The sequence below is a fragment of the Lampris incognitus genome, chromosome 20 (assembly GCF_029633865.1).
Source record: "Lampris incognitus isolate fLamInc1 chromosome 20, fLamInc1.hap2, whole genome shotgun sequence".
NCBI lineage: Eukaryota > Metazoa > Chordata > Actinopteri > Lampriformes > Lampridae > Lampris > Lampris incognitus.
Genome location: NC_079230.1, coordinates 13,856,856 through 13,878,988, shown reverse-complemented (window position 1 = coordinate 13,878,988; position 22,133 = coordinate 13,856,856). Strand labels below are relative to the sequence as shown.

The following is a 22,133-nucleotide window of genomic DNA, read 5'->3' as shown; positions in this document are numbered from 1 at the left end:
CCTACTGCTTCCCCGTGGTCCCAAGTACCCAATAAAGACAAAGACCATCTTCAAAAGATAACAAATATCACAAAAAAATATGTAATGTGTTTATTGACAGAAAGTTGTATCAAAACAGTTTCAGAGTAAAAGTACAAAAGAAATCCTTTTATAAAAAAAAATGTTGGTACTGAGAACAGCTTAAGGAATTGAACAATTGCAAGGTTGTACGCTAGCGTGTCTCATTTTAAGCTTCCCGAGGCAGGACTGTTAAATAAACCCTGTACAGAAGAGCTCTTCTCCCGTTGATAAGTCGGCCGCATTACACTCGCAACTCTTCTTGGGGTTGACATAGGTAAACATAGATTGGAAGGTAAAGTGCCAGAGATCTATAACTCACATGAGCATCATCATCTTATAACATGTAAACCAACACTGGCTAAAGCTAGCTACGCGAGGCACATTTAGCTCTGGGGAAAATATATTTTGGCTTGGAGAAAGCCCCCTCGGAGTCACGGGGTGCCCTCTTTGCAGTTTGGGGGGTAATTCTGAGATAATTTTCTTCAAAAGGCATATAAACAAGCAACCTTATGAGGTCAAAGTGACTAAATAAGCAGTCTATGTAGATGTACAATGTCCAAACACACTTTTGGACCCACAACCTTCCACCAAGTAAACATTTCATCCGTTGCCGTTGTGATGTTCAAATGTTTGGAGCAAATTCAGTTACAATTCCCCATTAACTCATATTTTTTCAGCTTGAAACATTTTAAACTATAAATCAAAATGAATATATCCTTCAACTGAGGAGCATAAATACTTCAAATGCTGTAAGGAGGTGGGACTAAACTATGGATAGGTGTTGGGCTCAGTAATATTCATGATATTGGGCACAGACTTGAATGGCCATGGATTACTTTCCCTTTATTACTTTGTACACAGGAAATAGAAAAGAAAATCTTAACTCATTTAATCTTGTAATGATGATCTCCTCTTATCTGATATTCCTTAAAGCGAGTGAAAAGATCAGTCCATAGGCAGAAGTGGATGTACTGGTCTCTAATGCAACTTGACTTTGACAAAAATATTACTTCACAGTGTATGAAAAGTACTGCGCTTTCTTTGTTATATTGTCACTAGTCCCCCCCCCCCAACTCCTTTTTCTCCCCAGTTGTACTCGGCCAATTACCCCGCTCTTCCAAGCCATCCCGGCCGCTGCTCCACCCCCTCTGCCGATCTGGGGAGGGCTGCAAACTACCTCATGCTTCCTCCGGTACATGTGGAGTCGCCAGCCGCTTCTTTTCACCTGACAATGAGGAGTTTCACCAGGGGGACGTAGCGCTTGGAAGGATCACGCTATTCTCCCCAGTTCCCACCTGCAGACACGGCCAAGCCGAAGGTAACGAACCGCCGATCCCCGTGTTGGTAGGCAATGGAGTAGACTGCCACACCAACCGGATGCCCTATATTGTCACTTGTTTAAAGAAAGTTCCCCCTTTTGTTTTCAGATAAGCCGTTTAATTGTAAACGCATCATTAGACCGTTATTCGAGATACACAGTTTTTACAAGGCACTAGTCACTTTATAATGGGCCTATTCCAGAAATACCACACTGCAAATGAACTGATCATGACATGACTCAACATCACCGGTCGTCTGGGTTAGCTGTGTTTGACGGAGCTTATGAGGAGCGGGGTGGAGTTCTTCCCCTCCTGGCTCAGACAGGGGCTGAAGATGGGGTACAGGCTCTCGCTGAAGGTGTCAGTGAAGGTATAGAGATGCAGGCGTGCCTTCACATCATAGAATGACACCTGGCCTCCCTCGTAATCCAGGAAGATGCCCACTTTGCTGGGCTGTGATGAAAGCATAAGGGGCATGCGGGCCGACGCCAAGGCCTTGACCTCTCCGTTCTTCAGCCACAGGCACCAGTAACCCCCCTCAGGACTCAGCTTGATCTCGCCCTTGCGGCGGGCGGTGGCACGGGCCACACCAAGCGTCCAGGCCGTCTTGCGTCCCACTTCCACCTCCCAGTAGTGGCGTCCAGAGCTGAGGCCTTCTCTGCCCAGAATGAAGAGGGCAGGACCGAAGCGCTTTGGGCCCTCGGATTGAGACACCTTGCGCTCCTCGTACTTCACTTGGCGTCCATCATCGGATATGACCAGGTTCCTCTGGGCCGTGGCCGGGTCCAAGAACACCTCACCTGGATGGGATAGAGCCAAAACCGATTGACACCTCAGCAGAATAGTTCCCGTTATCTAATATAATGCTGTGTTCACACCGAGTGAACAAAGCGAGAGTTAAAATAAAAAGCAAAGATACAGTTTGACGACACCATCAGGAAGTTTGCTTAGCTAGTTGATGTCGAGCTAACGTTAGCAAGCGAATGTTTGAACGCCAGCATCTTCCCCAGTATGCTAGAGCATAATGTTACATTATCGATATCAATCTTCTTTATCGTTGTTAGGTTTTGCAGTTTGGGGGATGGAGAACACATTCGGAATTAATTTATTCTCAATTTGTTTTACCACATCACACTGACTTGGAGTGGGACAGACTTTCTGGCAGCCATGCTCTAAGCTATTTGGTTCGCTTCTCAGTTCCCTCATTTCATGTAGTCTGGGTCAAAACAGTGGCTTGGTATGACATATCGCCTCTTTTCATTGACTTGTCACTGATTCATGCTGTGCCACAAAATGTCTTTCAGCGTCCTTTAGTAAGACATCCTATCCCTACCTTGTCTAGGAGCATTGTACTACTGCTAACCCTGTCTCCTTAATTCCCCGGAGAAGGACATTCAACCAGATGTGTTTATTCCGTTTAGTATCACATGACGTTGCGTACATTTCACATGCAAACTACTACCCCATTTAACAGGAGTATTCAGTTTGAGGCCGTGACAGTATTTCGATAAAAGGTTTACATGGTTTTAGATAACACGGTTTCTCTACCTGGGTATTCAGGGGTTGTTTCAATAATTGGTCAAAGGTATGTCAGTCCGTGTCTGATTCTAAAGTAGCAGTAATGCCTTCATTGGTTTAATGGTGGTGGGTGGCACGGTGGTTAGCGCGGTCGCCTCTCAGCAAGAAGGTCCTGGGTTCGAGCCCCAGGGTAGTCCGACCTTGGGGGTCGTCCCGGGTCGTCTTCTGTGTGGAGTTTGCGTGTTTCCCCGTGTCTGCGTGGGTTTCCTCCGGGGGCACCGGTTTCCTCCCACAGTCCAAAGACATGTAGGTCAGGTGAATCAGCCGTACTAAATTGTCCCTAGATATGAATGTGTGTGTGTGTATGTCGGCCCTGTGTGATGGCCTGATGGCCTGTCCAGGGTGTCTCCCCGCCTGCCGCCCAATGACTGCTGGGATAGGCTCCAGCATCCCTGCGACCCTGAGAACAGGAGAAGCAGTTCAGATAATGGATGAATGGATGGATGGTTTAATGGCTGATGATTGGGTTTTTAGTTTGCATGTATGTATATCAATTGTGGGAATATGTTGTGATTGTACCCTATGATTTTTTTTACATTTTTTTTTAATCGCAAAACTTCATGTCTGCTAAATGAAATGGAGTTCTTAAAGCAGAAAGCTTCCATCAGTGGTCAAAAATATTCATCTTTTAAAGTAATTTATTTTTGCATTTGGTCCGTCATTTTGTTTTCTTTAATTTAAAAAAAAGAGTCTGCCTCTAAGATGAGATAGTTATGCTTGTTTCCAATGCAAATAATTTTCCCCCTGCAGCTTGAAAGATCTGTATTATTTATCTGTTTCAAAATACTGACGCGTGTGTATCTTCAGAGCTGTTTAAACCTGTGTAAAATTATAAAATCAACTTTCTCCTTTAGCACAAATAAGGCTGTTTTGGGCTGAACAATTCTATTTCACTCCTTAACCTCAACTCTATTATAGTTTATTTTCATGCTTTCTTATTTTAGCCTTGTTGAACCAAGAACCTGTATAGGACATTAAGGACATTGATTGTCTTGGCAGGTTAACTGAACTGAATCAAATCTTTTGACAGGTTGTTGTTTGGTGGGAGTCCTTTGCTTCGGTGAAACGTGCGGTTAGAGACTGCCGCAGGCTCCATGTCTGAAGAGGCCCTGAATGACTGTGCTGAAATGAAAGTGGCTGCTGAATAGCTCAGCAGCGCCATCGTGTGGAGTACAAAGTAAAAAACAAACAAAACAAAACAATGAAGACCATAACAGTGTCAAGCCTCTGTTACCTGGTTAATTAATGGCAAATACCAAGCCTATTTTTTTTTATCAAATTTGCCAGATCCAGCATTTTTTATTTTTGAAAACTATAGACAGTACTCACTTGAATAGTTCTGCAGCTTGCGGAGCTCTGAAATAGAAAGAGAGAGAGAACGAGAGGCGCAGAGAAGAGGGGAAAAAAGCCAGAGACAAAGACAGGCAAAAAGAGAGACCAGGTCAGTGAGTCGGTGACTCATCTGGAGTCACGCAGAGTCCCAGTCACGTGTGGGAGACGACATGCTTCGGAGGTGAACGTCCTACACTAATCCAGCTCTCTAAATACGAAATGCTGTGGACATGTGACACTGTCACTCAGCGCTCTGCTGTTGCCACCTTATTATTGCCAGATGGTTGAACTCCGGCATCTTGCACTATCTCCATCTGGTCTGTGTGTGTGTGTGTGTGTTGCATATGGGAGTGCTATGGAGAGTCCCTTCACTGTTAAAAAAAAATCATGTGTGAGTCTCTGACCTACATTGAGCAAATCACTACCTCAAATTTTGCCCAAGAAATGAATGTACGAATGCTGGCCTGTGCGTGCAAAATTCGCCCACAGCATCGGTGAAGGCATGCTTAACTGTAATGATTTGCAATTGGGACTGAATTTGGTCCTTGCGATTGAAAGGATTTTTTCCTCCAACCATTGTTACGTTGGATGACGAAAGCAGATATGGGAACTAATGTATGTAGTATCCTACTGGTAAAAAAGTACTCCGAGCTTTAAAATGTATATAGGGCAATAGATTAGATTTTGTGAATGCTCAATTGCTAGACCAAAAACAAGGAACATTTGATCAAAATGTTCTGGTGTAAAATGGGCCTTCGGCATCCCTTAACCCCCGCATGTGTGCTGTTGCTGTTGGGGAACAACACATCATGTACTGTAATGTTTTTTTGGGGGGGGATTCCCCCCCTTTTTCTCCCCAATTTTACTTGGCCAATTACCCCACTCTTCCAAGCCATCCCGGTCGCTGCTCCACCCCCTCTGAGGGCTGCAGACTACCACATGCCTCCTCCGATACATGTGGAGTCGCCAGCCACTTCTTTTCCCCTGGCAGTGAGGAGTTCCGCCAGGGGGATGTAGCACGTGGGAGGATCACGCTATTCTCCCCAATTCCCCCTACCCCCCGACCTGGCGCCCCGACCGACCAGAGGAGGCGCTAGTGCAGCGACCAGGACACATACCCACATCCGGCTTCCCACCTGCAGACACGGCCATTTGTGTCTGTAGGAACACCCGACCAAGCTCGAGGTCACGGGGATTTGAACCGGCGATCCCCGTGTTGGTAGACAACAGAACAGATCACTACGCTACCCGGACACCCCATGTACTGTAATGTTAAGCAAGTTTTAGGTTAAGTTTATACAGCAATGCCTCTGTGAGAATTTTTCCTTTAATTTTTGCTCTTTGTGGACACAGTGATTCTGATTTCAACAAATCACTGTCTACTAACGAAAACAAATAAATGCGGTGGATAACTTTGCCCCTACCTTTCCCGTACAGTCTTTTGAGTTCCCCCTGGAACCTGTTGATAAGGGTGCTGACAGAGGAGCGGATGGTCCCCAGATAGAGGTCCGTATTAATGCTGACCGCCGACCAGTCGGTGGGCTCTGGCGGTGGTGATAGCGTCGGCAGATTCTGCACCAGGACAATGAGAAGAGGTCATGATCGTTAGATAAGATGATGTAATGTGAAATATAGACAGAGGCTGTTTCTCTCGGAGGCCAACAGAAGCCTGGCCTCCCCATAGATATAGTCTAATAAAGAAAGCAACTGTTATTATTCCTATGGCTGTTTCTTTATTAAGTTTTGCCATTTCCCTTGTCATCAAACTTTCCATGTGTTATCACATTTTTCTTCTTTAGCTGGTGTAGCGAGCGAAATAACGCCTTTCTGTGTGCATTACAATTCGTTATTGATGTCAGTGAAATGCTCCAATCGCTCAAAGGAGGCCAACTTCTTCCCTTAGAGAAAAAAAGAGAAAGTTTTAGCCAATCAGATTGAGGCCAGGCTTGTACGAGCTCAACACGGAATTGTCGTTTTATAATTAAAAAAAACAAAAACAAAACAAAACAAGGGAGGCCAGGTTGAACCCGGCTTCTCACTAATCAAATCACCATCGCCATTTTAAAAAAAAAACTGCTTGCACTGAGTTTCCAGCTAGCTAGCCCACTACACGTATTGCAGGCAGAACCAGTTAGCAGGTTAGCAGAATGGATGGTGACAGGGATTTTGAGTGTCTCGTAAAAAATGACTTTGCTAAGCATGCTTTTGAGCTGCCACCGAAGATCAAACAGAACAGTAGGCCTACAAAGCTGGACCTGACTCAGGGAAGAGCTAAGGGAAAAGCTAGGTGGTTTTTGTGATGGGAACTACACTAGAATGGAATGGCTAACAGGATGATGAGAAGAAACTCAGAGGCAGCATCATGTTTTAGCCTGTATAGATCTAGTGTGTGCATCTTTTAGAGCAAACTGCACTGTTGTTTCTTGCTGACTGCAGTTATATTGTTGGAGATGTCCCCTCATAGGGGTATGCACGTAATTTATATGTTACTAATAACCAGTGCTTATGGTTGTGAGAAGTTTGCATGTATTGTTTTACAGTATTTGGAGAGGGAAAATTAATCGCATCTCGTGTTGTTTTGTAGTCCACAAAAGCCTTGTAAATGCTATGGTTCCTGAGGAATACAATATAAGTGGGAATGAGAAGCATTACCACAGTAATGGCACTCATTTATTCTGGTCTGTGAAAGCAAGTAACTATGATATCTCCATGTGATCATAGTATCGCCACATGATCGCTACCATATGGAAATATGATCTCCATACCGAGCTGACTGGCTTCCTTGGTATATTTTGCCACGCACTGCCACTGAATTTAGGATCATTGAATAGATGACAAAGGCTGGGCTGCACTTTAAGTAAGAATACAACAAATGGGATGAATTGGCCATTAAAGAGCATTGTTGTTATTCTAAAGAGCATTTTGATCCTGATCGAACCTTGTCGGACTGAAGGAGTTATTGCTAGGATGGCCACAAACAGATTTGCAGGTGAACAGTTGTTTTCAGTTTAAAGATCTATAAAGCATGCAAATACGGGGCAAATAACAGCAAGAAGCTTCCTATTGAAGTTTTATTTTAAACATTGATGTCGGTCAAATTACAGCTTTAAACTTCATGTCTGCTGAACGACTGCTGCGTTTCTGCTCCATCCAAAAAAGGATCATTTTAGAAAGATCAGGCTTTCTTTTTTGGTTGCTAAAAGTCAGAATAAACAGCCTGATAAGTAGTTGCCTGAGAGACATTAAAATATATTTTTTTCAGGATTCTTAACAATATTTTTTCTTGATCGAATTGACCCTGCTGTTCATTCAAGGCATTTATTCTGATAACGGGGTGGGAGAAACATGTGAATGGGGGTTTTCTTTTGGCCAGTGGCTATCACTGCTAACACCACCTGGAGGAAGACCACTTTGTCATGGGTCTGTACGAAAGCATCCAGCTCGCTGCTTCTCCTCCTCAGCTGGCTGAGTTCATTTTCCAGGGCGCGGGCCAGCTCCTGGGCCTGTCGCTCGGCCTCTCTTTGCCGTGTGGCGATCAGCTCCACCAGCTCCGCCTGGCTCTGCTCCACCAGACGCTGCAGCTCTGCGTACACCTGCCAGCTCTCCTCCAGCTCCCTCTGAGCACTGGTCTGCAAGGGGTGGACAATAAGGGCAGAGATTAACCACAAAAACACACACAAATATAAACTCGAACATGGATTAGGAAGATTATTTTCATAGAAAGGGAATATCACAATACAAATTGCATGCAAAAAAAAAGATAGCTACCCCGCAGCTTTTCATATACAGCTGTCAGCTCTCCTTCAACACTAGTCCACACTAAAAGGATCAGATTAGTATGAGTACACTCACAGGGATGTTAGGTATGTTAGGTACAGCCTGAGATCTCCAGCCATGGATCATCAGGCCATCCCAAGATCTTGGCATGAGACTGGAGAGGAATGGGTCTTTTCCCATTTCCCCCATAGGGTTACATGCTGCCTCTGCTGGCAAGATTTTGGCTAGTACAAGGAGTTTCCCACTGATTATTTATCAGTCCCAATTTAATTTTAATGCCTCCACATGACCGACATAAGCAAATGGGATTATCAGTGAGAAAATTAGAAATTAAATTTAAAATAGCCACAATTAGAGGTAGATAACCTCATTGCTGTATATCTTGCAAACTGGTTTTCCAAAACACCGCTACATCTCTCTCTTATCGAGCTACCAGAAGATGAATGCAGATCTTTGTGGCAATGAAGCCGTTCTTCCGCAGAACACTGCAGCTAGCTTTTGTCCACAGCATCGCACAAAATCAACGAAAACCCAAAACTCCTCTTAGCAGCTTTAAAGCTGCAGAGCGGAGGGTTTGTCTCCCCCCTCCGGCAGTGAGAGTAACTACTTCTCTTCTTTCCGCGCTCTCCGAAGAGGAAAAGCTACACCAATGGACAGCAGTGTTTGACCTCGCCGTCGATCGCTTTCTCCCTCTTTTTTCTTCTTTTAACTTTAATCGTTTCCTCTGAACGCCGAGTTTCTTTTTTTCTTTGGAGCGTCAGAAACTTTTCTTGGACGCTTCTTGGGTTTTTCCGCAGAAAAGGCAAGCCAATCAGAGGCACGCGCAAGCTTTCGTCACACGGAAGTTCACCCCTGGCATAGCGATCGTTGCTGGTTGACATTTTTTTCTGTACGTTTTCCCCCTTTTTTCTCTCCAGTTGTATCCAGCCAATTACCCCACTCTTCCGAGACATGTGGCGTTGCCAGCCGCTTCTTTTCACCTGACAGTGAGGAGTTTCGCCAGGGGGACGTTGCGCGTGGGAGGATCACGCTACCCCCCCCCGTCCCCGCCCCGAAACAGGCGCCCCGACCGACCAGAGGAGGCGCTAGTGCAGGGACCAGGACACATACCCACGGTAACAGTCGAAATTGTGCAATGTACCTTTAAGACAGGTTGCGTACTGCGTCGCCTAGGAGCGACGTCATTAGACAGCGCCTTTGTTTCCGCCTTGAATCAGCTGAGCAGCGCACAAGCTAGTGAATGGACGAACGTTGCCGAGCTCCTGTTTATTTTGCCTCTCAACTCAACAGTAACGTTTAGGTTCCGTGTGGCCTCTGGATAAAATAGTAGCCGTACAACCGGGCTTGGTAAGGTTGGTGTGTAGTTAATAAACGACGAGCATTTGTGAAATCCCAACACTTGCGTGGACGTGAGTTTTGCCTTCGTCTTCCACTGCCGCAGCCAAGACGCACGGACCTAAACCGTTACACCACGTCCGGCTTCCCACCCGCCTGAGGAGGTAACGCGGTTTTTGTTTTTTTCACCCCCCCCCCTTTTTTTCCCTTTCTTTTCTTTTCTTCTCCCCAATTGTATCTTATCTGGCCAATTACCCCGAGCCGTCCCGGTCGCTGCTCCACCCCCTCTGCCGATCCGGGGGGCGCCCCGACCGACCAGAGGAGGCACTAGTGCAGCAGCCACCAGGACACATACCCACATCCGACAGGTGACGCGGGTTGCTGACATCACTACGCGTCACATCCGGTGGGTCAGTGCTGAATGAAGCGTGGGAATGTTGCCACAGACTCCAGATTTAAAACTAAAGGAGTCGAATCAAGTGCAACTGTATATACCAAGTCCAGTTGCACTTGATTCAACTCCTTTGGATAACCATGACCTGGATGAATGAGAACATTCACAGACAGATTTAAAACGCGGTCTACTGTGAAATACAGAGAGATTTACCCGGCGGTGATGGGCTTAATCATCATCACTCATTTGGCAAGGGCTTGAATGTTACGGACATTCATTTATAAGTGGAAGTCCCATACTCCGGCTTTAATGTCATGTTTTAAACCCCTAGCCCATGCGCAAGGTCTTTCTACATAGAGGTCAACGTTTCCTGTATCCGCCATTGTAGTTCTACGCCTTTCTCCTTTTTTCTCAGTCTCGTCTGTTTGTTTGTCTGTCTCTCGAATGAAGTTCTGTTGTTTTGGCAGTCAAGCTTGAGTTTGTTTGTATTGTATTGTATTGTATTGTATTGTGGGTTTGTCCCTTGTGTGATGCAGTTAAATGCAGGATGTTGCTCATACAACTGGCTAAACAGGTTGTACCCCACCCCCCTACCCCATGTCCGATCCAGCAGCAGGAAGACGTCTGTGTCCCTATATCATCTCAAGCATAGATTTTTGTTTTTTGTTTCTAGTTTCAGATTACCTGTTCATATCAGCATCTGAAAATGTGCAAATGATTGAAAGTACAGAAAATTCAATATTGATGGAGTGGAAAGTGACGGTTATGATTCTCTGAAATTCAAAATTGTTTCTCAGTTGCACACAAACATCCACAGTTAGTCTACACGCTGAGTACATGCGCGCGCGCGCGCACAGACACAGACACACACACACACACACACACACACACACACACACACACACACACACACACACACACAACACATATTCCCTCTAAACTGCATCTTCATTGCATTGTACTGCAACCACAATGATGCTCCGTTCTATTTACAATCAGGAGCCAAGCAGGAAACCTTTCTGCAGGAGGAGCATGGGGGTTGACTACAAATCAGCTGTACTCTGGTTAAATGCATGTAAGTGCTTCGTCAAAAAAGTTTAAAAAAAAGATCGTGATATTCATTCGTTATGTTAAGAAATATAATTCCATTTGGGGAAGAGCTGGATCAAATGTCCTTTTTCACACCAAAGCCACCTATGTTCACAGACGTGCACACTTGCTGCATGGAGACCAGCTAGTCTCAACAGTGATTCAGTACAAGAGTTTAATCAATTACTGGTCTCTATTGATATTGCCCATGCAAACATTATTCAGTGTGTGTGGTATATTGAAACAAAAAGGAGTGTCCTGTTTTTCTGCCCCACTTATCACCAAAGCGAGTTTCCAGAGAGGTAACAGCAGGGTGTGGGAAACTCAAGTTAATGTTTACAGCGGTCACACCGGTTGGACGACTCAGACATGGAACCCGGCCTAAATATGCAGGAGCAAAAAAAAACACGCGTGACGATGTTTCTTATGTGTGGCTACGTCAGCATATGAGTGGCGATGAGGAAAATGTGAGACCTCTTAATTTTTGCTTGTCGAGGTTGGGTGCGAGGGCCATCCAGTGGTTAGTGAAGCGAGTTCCCTGCTTTAAATCCAGGTCTTAAAAACTTTTACATCCCGTCAAGGTGTCCTTGAGCGAGGCCTTTGAAGCCTTACCCTCTCAATCCCTACTCTCTAAAATGTAAATGAACCTTTCGATCTGCAGGGGTAAATATTGAACCAGAGTCAATGAGAGAAACTACAGCAGGGACAAAATCTGTCCTTGCTGTGCACGCACCGTGTCTTTGTTATCCGTCTGGTTTGGTGAAGAAGTAGCAAAATACAAATAAATGTTTGCCTGTATCCCATTTTGTCTGATGGAGAAATTGCACAACAGTATTTGCAGGCAGTACTGGAGTACAGCCCGCTGAAATCTGACACTGAAGATTTCAACAACTTGCTTTTGTGTACTTTGTTTACCCGGGGTAGGCTTACTGAACTCGCTTTATCAGCAACACCCTGCTATATACACACACACACACACACACACACACACACACACACACACACACACACACACACACACACACACACACACACACAAGGTTATACAGATTCTTTGGTGCAATGCAGTAAAGCCAAAGCTCTCTGCTAACAACTGAGTTCCCCCCTGGCGACTCACCTTGATGACCTTAATGGATTGTTTGATTTCCTCCAGTTTCTTGGCTCTCTCCTTAATCAAGTGTTTCAGCTCTGATCTCCTATTTCCCAGATTAGCCTGTAAGAAGCAGGGAACCGGCCATCAATTTGATTTCATTTTCCTTGCAAGTTTTGCTCCGAGGTACCCTGTTTTTCATTTCAAGTAATTCGTGGCATTTTCCATTTTCGTAAGCATATTTTTCCTAGGTGTTTTGTTTTTAGTATCGCTGTTCATGCAAAACAGTTGTGATTATGATGATGAATATTATTATTACTATTAATATTATAGGTATCTATAGTAATCAGACTAGTAATAACCAGGGCAATCCATGAAACGACGTCTTTAAGATTTTATTTATTTATTTTTAATACTTTAATGATCCCTGTAGGGGAATTATGCTCCGCATTTAACCCATCCTAGCTGTGTAGCTAGGAGCAGTGGGCAGCCGCCATGCAGCGCCTGGGGACCAACTCCAGCTCGTCTTGCCATGCCTCAGTCAAGGGCACAGACAGGAGTATTAAGCCTAATATGCATGTCTTTTTTTGATGGTGGGGGAGAAACCGGAGCATCCGGAGAAAACTCACTGCAGACATGGGGAGAACATGGAAACTCAACATAGAGGACGACCTGGGATGATCCCCAAGGTTGGACAACCCCGGGGTTTGAATCCAGGACCTTCTTGCTGTGAGGCGACAGTGCTAACCACTGGGCCACCGTGCCGCAATGCCAAAATACATCCTAGAAACGCCACAACTCACCATCTTCTTCTTCCACTCGCGCTCTGTGGAGACGATGTCGTGGCTTTTGTGGGAGGCCTCTGCACAGGCGACACAGATGCAGATGTGGTCAGTGCGGCAGTATGCCTCCAGGAGACGCTCGTGTTTCTTGCATAGCTTCTCCTCCAGGTGGAGAGTGGGCTGGATCAGACGGTGGGAGGTGAGAGACCTCACCTGTAGAGAATTGGGGAGGAGAAAGGCAGACGTGGGTATGTCAATGTTGGTGGCCATTTTGAATCCCCAGGCCAGCTAGGTGAATCTGGGCGATGAATATGAAGGAATTTCCTCAATGGCTGCCGCTAAGGTGCCCTTTAGCAAGGCACTTGATCGCTTGTCTGTTCAATGCTGGTATTTGGCTCTGGGTTGCTCCCAGGTTTGTTTATGTGAAACTAAACTGAATGTAAAGCTGAATGATGCTTAAATAGACCACATGTGCATACTAACCCAGTATGCACATGTATGGGATCTAGCATAGCATATTTCACGAACACGAACAGTAAAAAATTCTGTCCTATCAAGTAATTTACAGTCATATTCAGACTTCCAAGCAGACCCTCCATGGCTAAATAATGTTTATAAGAATGCCTCGTGAGAGACAAGGACAATACCGATGATTGGTGAACAAGAAAGATTAATGACCATATGATTAATAACCATAGTGAACATTTTAAGTGGTGAATGTGGGTAAAAGAGTGATATTATGAAGGGTGACATTGTGGGTTGTGTGTGTTTATATGTGTATAACATATGTGCATGTAAGGGCGTGCTATGGTGAGTCACTTTTTTGAAAAATTTGAGCTGGTGTCCTAAATTCTTCTTCTCACTACTCCGAATTTTGCTCAGGAAATGAAACCAGACAAAAACTGAATGAATTAATTCTGGCCTGTGCATGCATAATCAACCCATGAGCATCAATGAAAGCATGCATTATTATTATTATTATTATTATTATTGCACATTATTACTATTATTTGTTATTTCATTTTATTTTTATTCTATTTATTTATATTTGATTTTATTATCTTATTTTATTTATTATTACACATTATTGATTACAGTTGGTACTGGTATTGGCAAAAAAACAAAAACAAAAACAAACAAAGCTAAGAAAGAGTTTTCTTCCGATTTTGTAACCCTTCTTATGATAAATTATATGCAGACATATATCACTCTGTGAAGACAGTCATGAGGGGGAATTGTAAGATAAAATGTCAGCAGGAGGTAAAGTGGTATAGCAAAGAGAACCAGACCTTCTTGTGGTGCCGGAGGTGGGCCTCGCAGAACGACCCAGGGCAATTCAAACAAGACTTAAGAGCCTTCAGCTTCCTCCCGATACACGCGTCACATGGCACCTCCCCCTCTCGGGCGAACTCCCCGGTGTCGACGCTTTTTGGGGAGTCCCCGTGAGCTGTATCTGAGCTCAGATTCAGCGTTGATCCCCGTGTGACGGTCCCGGAACCCCCGGCCATTGTCAGGCCCTGGAACTGGGAGGAGATCTCCGCCAGGACCCTGTTGACGCTCAGCTCGGGTCTCTTGGAGAAGCTCTTCTTGCACATGGGGCAGAGGAACTTCTTGCTGTGGTCCCAGTAGCCCTGCAGGCAGGCCTTGCAGAAGCTGTGGCCGCAGGGCGTGGAGACAGGCTCCACAAACACCTCCAGACAGATGGAGCACTGGAACTGCTCCTCGGAGAGGAGCTGCCCCCCCGGGGAGGGAGGGACACCTGGCCAAGAGCGAGAAGTGTTAGCAAGTTCTGGAAATTTCGGCCGAGATACAAGAATGAACAGATATGGACCGACAATTTGACAGACAAGATGCAGTGACAAAGTAATGGACAGACAGATACTAGATGGATGGATAGACAGACAGACAGACAGGTATAGTTGGTTGATCGAAAGATGGGTGGAGAGAGAGATAGATGGGTTGGTACAATAGGAAAAAAATTTGACAGACAGGCAGATATGCAGATTAGTACAGTAGATAGACGGACTGGTTGCTATGATAGATAGATAGATAGATAGATAGATAGATAGATAGATAGATAGATAGATAGATGGGTTAACAAAGAAAATTTGGCCACCACTTGGAAACTTAGGCTGAGCGGTAAGAAGTGAGTGATGACGTGAATAAAAAACCCCAGAGGAAAGACAGGGTGATGAAGGACGAGAACAGAGTGGCTCATAAAAGCTACCTTGGGAACAGCTGATAAGAACGAAGGTATTTTAGCGCTTCTATCTTTTCTTCAGTTTTCGTTGTGCACCTGCATGTCTGTCTTTTATACCACATCCTTTTCTGGCTACTCTGGAGATAATACCAATAAAAAAGCAAGAGAACAAGAAGGAGGAGGAGCAAGAAGAAGATTTGGGTTTCTGTTCTAGCTTTCCCGTGACGTGCTTTGTTGCAAAACACAACGCAAGCAACAACTTTATGATCCCAAATGAAGGACGCAGATGAACAAAGGTTTTATGACATGGGAATAATGCAGCCATTAAAGCAAACAGGCTCCTCACTCCCAACAGGAAATAGATGTAAAAGAACCTCGTCTTTCCACTGGCATGTGAGGAACTATGGGTGGAATGCAGAGATGCAGGATCTTCTACCTGCTCTGCATTTAAAAGAAAACACACAACTACCTACCCCTGGCCTTTTAGTCTACCTCCTACAATAGACAACCACCTTTATTTCTGACCTTTCTTCATTTTGGCCTCGAACAGCTAACCTTTGAAAATATCTCCCAACCCCTGAACAAAGACTTCTTTCTTTTTTTAATGGAAGATGTTTGAATTAACCACACAAGACGGACTACGTGAAGGTTAAGGAGATTTAAATAACGTGTGTGCCATATACGTAGATTACTGCATAAAACTGCTATAAGCCTCTGTTTTTTCTGAGCTTTTTCCAGCCTCAGTAACAGGCCCCACTTGCCTTACTTGATAATGTGATGATTCGTAGAGCATTTTAATCAACAGCAAGTGCCTTCAGACCCCCCCAGAAAAGAAAGCATCCTCTTATCAGTAGAGGAGACCATCTGTTCTTCAAAGATCTGAAATATGGATTGCAACTTACTCTGCATGTTTTCCCACCGGTGTGTTGCAAGTGTCGTCCTTCACCGTGTGCTTCTGAGTGATTCACCGACAGGTATGCTGTGCGAGGTCTTCCTGAAACTCCAGCCACGCCTCCCACCTAGTGTGTGACACACCTAATCTGCAAACACCCCCCCCCCCCACCACCACCTTGTCATCAGGGCGGTGATTTGTGTGGCACAATAGGGCTACAGTGTGAAAACTCGACTGTGGGACATAGTGTATTCTGTCCCAGAACAGGTCCTCGTATGAAAAGACAGACCATGAGAACTGCTGGTGTAGATGGGGCACCTAAAGGGTGTAGTGAGAAGCGTGGTGAAAAACTAATGCGGCCTCCAGCGACTTTTCAGTTTGTCCTCCCAACACATTTATGCACCGCACTGGTTCGACTTGAGGTTCGGGACCGCACACCCCCCCCCCTTTTTTTTCTTATCAGTTGTACCCGGCCAGTTACCCCACTCTTCCGAGCTGCTTCCGGTCGCTGCTGCACCCCCTCTGCTGATCTGGGGAGGGCTGCAGACTACCACATGTCTCCCCCGATACATGTGGAGTTGCCAGCCGCTTCTTATCATCTGACAGTGAGGAGTTTCGCCAGGGGGACATAGCGCGTGGGAGGATCACGCTATTCCCCCCCAGTTCCCCCCTCCCCCCTGAACAGGCGCCCCGACCGACCAGAGGAGGCGCTAGTGCAGCGACCAGGACACATACCCACATCCGGGGATGCCCGTCCAAGCCGGAGGTAACACAGGGATTCGAACCAGCGAGCCCCGTGTTGGTAGGCAACAGAATAGACCGCTACGCTACCCGAACAGGCGGGCAGAGCAATACCATAGATGTTGTTTTTTTTTTAAGTTATATTTTGTGAAATATTTGGCTCTGCAGGAGGAGATATCTGTAGAGGTTTTTATTTTAAATGTGGCTCAGTGGTGATAGCAGAACAGAGTAATGGTAGCGTTTCATTTTCAAGGTGATGAACTTAGATGATTGAACACTTGTAAGATAAAGAATCACCATCAAACACTGAAATGCTGTTGAACAGAGGGGAGAAAGTCAGAAATAAATCATGGTTATAACATTTTTCTATGCTTCCTCTGAATTATTATTGCAATTTCAGGGCAAAACAGGCCTATTGTTTGAATAATGTTGATTAATGGTGAGTGTTTGCGGTCAAAATGGATTTAAGTGGGCCACCGGGTAGCATAGCAGTCTAGCCCATTGCCTACCAACACGGGGATCGCTGGTTCAAATCCCCGTGTCTGCGGGTGGGAAGCCAGATGTGGGTGTGTGTTCTGATCGCTGTACTAGCGCCTCCTCTGGTCGGTCGGGGCGTCTGTTCGGGGGGGGGATAGCGTGAGCCTCCCACGCGCTACGTCCCCCTGGTGAAACTCCTCATTGTCAGGTGAAAAGAAGCAGCTGGCAAATCCACATGTACCGGAGGAGACTTGGTAGTCTGCAGCCCTCCCCGGATCAGCAGAGGGGGTGGAGCAGTGACAGGGACGTCTCGGAAGAGTGGGGTAATTGGCTGGATACAATTGGGGCCAAAAAAAAGTAAGCAAACATCAAATATGAATTGCTCTCACAAAGTCTTAGCCTCTACATTGAACAATGAGACATCCCCCTCTCCTAATATACAAACGCCCTCATGGGGGTTGGGGGTTGGGCGAAGGCCACATACTGGTGGCTAAAGGTCCACAAGCCTTTCTATGGGGGAAGGTGTGAGAAACTCGTTCCTTTACACAGTGCAAGCAGAGACCCCTAAAAACCCAGTTGGTGCTCATTTCAGTGCTCGCTTCCTGAACTTTGACCTCCCAGTAGTGTCTGCTTGTGCTTGGACCCTGTGTGGCGAGAGTGAGCGGATTCTCCGCGAACCTCGCTAGGAGAATGGGAAGTTCCTGCTTCTTCAGAGACTGTCTCCATCTTCAGACAAAATAAGCCGGGGTGCTGTGGTGTGGGGGTCAATGGTGATGTCCTCTATCAGGACAGAAAAGGTGTCATGGTGAAGGGTCGGCGTATCTAGAAGTTACATTTAAGAAAGTCAACATTTCTCTTAAATATTTCTTAAGCCTCATGAATGCTAACTTATATTAGTTGGGTTTTTCCCCCCAACTTTGTTCCATTCTACACCAGTGCCTTCAAATATAAACTATAATTTAAATTTATATAACGTCCTCTCTCTTCTCAGACTTCTCTGTTACGTAGACTTCATTCTGCATTTTGCACTCAGTACAGACGAGACCAGTTATTATCTTTCACATCCTTTGCAAATATATACATAGAAGTACAGTGGGATTTAGCTATGAAATGCAAAAGAGGATGATAATTTCACGGACACAGGATCTGAAAGTATGAGGAATAGGTGCAAACAAGGGTACTCAAGTGGGAGGAACTCATTCAGCAACAGGCAGCAACGTTCTGCATGCTTGATTGCGTGCAAAATGTTGCATGTAACTTCATGAATTACATTTTCCTTGATTGATGAAACGACCGACCGTCATATTTCATGGGAAAATGTAGCTATTTTGAGCTTCTGATGGCAAACATTTGGACAAGCTAAGTTTTAATGAGGCTTGCCTTATGCTAACTTTGAATTGAAAAAGAAAATCCAATTATCGTTATGCTATCACAAGGCAATTACTGTACATTACATTACTCTGTTTTAGTAATTGATTATTCTTATTGACTACAGATGACATTCATTAGCAGGTGCTGATTTGCAATAGATTACATTGTGAATGTAATCCTGCTCTCAGGGGAAATCCAGCAAGGGGAAATGGCCTATTGCATCGCATAATTAAACCATTAGAGTCACCAGTATGGATCTGTACAGGTTACGGTGCTACCGCTGTAGCTATTCGTCTGCATGTTCATTACTCATTTTGAAGACCAAGGGGTGATCCAAAGGAAATTGATGATATCCAGTGTGGACTGCTAGAAAACAGGGTAATTTGGGCAAGGGGCTCAAACCTAGCAATTCTTAATGCGTATTGCGCACCATGGCTACACCGAGAATATGTTTAAGTTTGAATATACTCCTCAACATTGAAGGATGATTTTGTAGTGGCAAGTTTGCGTGGGATGCAAATTGCAAATTTAATTGTCTTTTTTTCTTGACAACTGCACTATCCATTCTCATCATTACGAACTCCATACATATGTGAAATTGTGTAATCAATGTATCCTGTTGGAAGAAAATAAGCATCACAGCCCATGTATTTTTACCAGTCCCCTCCCTCTGATAAGACGGTCCTGTTTTGTTTCTTTATAGACCACTAGGGTGTTACTACTGGCATGATGATCTACGATGGGTTTGAAGCTCTGAGGTATATCTACTGAGTTACGAGGATGGCACCTTCTCAACTCCTAGACGGGACAAGCCAGAAGATGGGCCTGATAACGTAGACATGCAGGACACCAGGTGAGCCTCCTCAGTCAAACCCAGTTCTACTCAGTCATCTTCTCTTCACCTTACCTGGTGAGCCAATATGCTAATTCTGACATCTTTTTTATGTTGACTAAATTCACCACCAACACACCCTCAGCCAGATTAGAGATCAGCTCCTGCCATTCTTCTTGACACCACTAGGGGGAAGCCTCGATTTAGCAACGGCAGGAAACAGTAGGTGCCTTTAATAGATATTACAATTTATAATGAGATGATGCTGTTATCTATGAAATATTTTTGGACTTTTATAAATATCGTACTCGGAGGATCCAAAAATGCACAAAAATCCATAAATGTGTCATCATCCACATCAAAATCTATTTTTTATGTTTTGGAAAGTAAAATAACTATGAAACAATCTGTTAGCAGGCATCGCTTTCATCTATAAATGGGACATCTAAAGCTAACCAAAATAGTTCTCACAGTTTTATTCAAAATTACACCCTTTTTTTTTTTTGTTGCTTTGGTCATTCGAGCACATTTTCAAATCAAAACTGTACATACCCCCCCCCCCCATGTTTATGCACCATGGGACTTTTTTCTGATTTGCATTACATTTGCATTTTACCCCTCTCGTTGTGAATTTTGGCCTTATTGGAGCTGGAATGTTAATTGGGTGTGAAAGAGGTTGACTTTTCTCCCTTTTAGCGTCACACTTTTGGTATCCGTCTTAAAATGACATTGAAGCGTGGACTGGTTTTAAAATGACCTCTTCTGCAGGTCTTATAGACATTATTGATCTCTCACTTCCTGTAGGTATTTGAAGTGTCCATTTCTATTGTCCATTTCATATTATTGATTCCTCTTGGTCTTGTTTTCTCCTCCCGTTTCTGCTGTGACATCTTTTTCTTCATGTATTGCACATGCCTGTATTGGTTGGGGGGGAACATGGCCAGTCATGATCCTCGTCATGATCCTCATGTTCCTTTGATGCAGTTTAACATCTTGCATGACTCAACATCGCCATTATGCAACGTTTGTTTTTTATCTATTTACATTTTGCATTTGTTGAAATTTATGAATGCCACCACAATCGGTAAGTATTCTGTGCTTGTGTGTGTGTGTGTGTGTGTGTGTGTGTGTGTGTGTGTGTGTGTCTGTCTGTGCAGGCTCTACTTTAATCATTTGCATGCACATTATCTGTATGTGTCTCCATACTGTATGGTTATGATCGATGCTGCATGTGCACAAGAGTGTGTGTGTGTGTGTGTGCGCGCGCGTGCGCGCGCGCTGCGCGCGCGCCTGGGGTCTGTATATAATAGTCGTTATACACCCCCCCCCCCAAAAAAAAAAGCACAGCCACTGCAGAGGCAGATTGTGTCGCATGATGTTATAGAAGCTGGAAGTTCTTGGAATCAGGATTCAGGCTCCCCCTCTCCCTTTTCTCTCTCTCTCTCTCTCGCTCGCTCGCTCGCTCTCTCCTGTTCTGTCTCCCTGTCGCAGTGTCAGTCAAGGTAAATGTATTCCTCTCGTTCCCCCTCCCTCCCCATCTTTTTCTCCCACTTTCTCCCCGACCCCTTCCTCCATGCTATTCCCTCCTTGGCTGCCATTCTTCCAGCTCAGTGTTTTCTTTATGTCATTCCATCTTTTCATCTTTTCACTTGTCCATCTAACAACCCCCCCCCCCCCGGTTCATTTCTCCTCCCCCCCGCTGCCTGTTCTTTTCCATAACCCTATCAGAATGTTCTCTTTCAGGTTTATAAATAGCATGAATATCCTCCTCCTTTACTCTCTCTCCCTCTCTTTCTCTCTCTCTTTCTCACTCTCTCTCTTTCTCTCCCCTTTCCCTTCCTGTTTCTCTCTACTCCCCCGCAATCCGGCACTTTGCAGAGTCTCTGCTGGAAACTACACTGCACTGTATTTTTCCTGTCTTGATCCCCCTCTCCCATTCTTAACTCCTTATATTATTCGCTTGTTTGCTTGTGCCTCCTCATATCTATCGCTCTCTCTCTCTCTCCATCTCTGTCTCTCTCCATCGCTTTCTCCATCTCTTTCTCTGTCTTACTCTTTTATGTTATGATTTGTCTTCTCTGCTGAGCAAAAAAAAAAAAATCTGAAAGAAGTCTGCCTGCATAACACACACACACACACACACACACACACACACACACACACACACACACACACACACACACACACACACACACACACACACAGCTACAGTACATGTGTCTATCTCAGCAAAATTCAGCCTTAAACTAGCCTCATTCACCCGCCCTCTTCCTCTCTTTATCGCTTTCTTATCGTTCTTAAACACATGCAGAAATATTAAATATTTATCTGTTCATCTTAGCACGTACAAAAACACAGCTGGCTAGTGTGTGTGTGTGTGTGTGTGTGTGTGTGTGTGTGTGTGTGTGTGTGTGTGTGTGAGACAAAGAGAGTCTTGCAGGAGGCCCACATGCACACGTGCCAGCAAACACACGCCTCTATTCTACCTCGGTCTCCCCCTTTCTCTCACCATCTCCCGTCTCGCCACCCGTCTCTTCTTTCTCCCTTCCTTCCTGTCGTCTCCCTGGTCTCTCAGATGGGGAGTATCAGTGCTCTTACCCTCCTCCGGGCGGTCTGGTGGTGCATGTGAGCGTTACTGATAGTCCGCGGTGTGCTAGGGTCACACTCTCCCTGTTACTGATAACCTCCTTGTTCCCCAGCAGTGGAGAACAAAGCCCACACTGTAGCTGCAGACTCTCCCACCCACCACCCCCACTACCACCGCTACCTCTCTCTCACACACACACACAGGAGATCATGTTATATCATAAAGACTCATAATAACATGATACTATTGACTTTATTGGGAATTCGCTTTTCCTTAC

The 22,133-nt window shown here is 45.0% G+C and overlaps 1 protein-coding gene across 1 annotated transcript; it reads right to left on the bottom strand.

The window, feature by feature from the left end:
* Positions 1-81: 81 nt before the first annotated feature.
* On the bottom strand, positions 82-15,898 carry btr12 (bloodthirsty-related gene family, member 12). The gene is made up of 8 exons (XM_056300090.1): positions 15,859-15,898; positions 14,046-14,515; positions 12,778-12,969; positions 12,002-12,097; positions 7,685-7,918; positions 5,714-5,861; positions 4,287-4,313; positions 82-2,179 (listed from the first exon to the last, which is right to left on the bottom strand). The coding sequence occupies exons 1-8, from the start codon at positions 15,863-15,865 to the stop codon at positions 1,641-1,643; spliced, it is 1,713 nt and encodes a 570-aa protein (XP_056156065.1). The 5' UTR covers positions 15,866-15,898; the 3' UTR covers positions 82-1,640.
* Between the last annotated feature and the right edge of the window lie 6,235 nt (positions 15,899-22,133).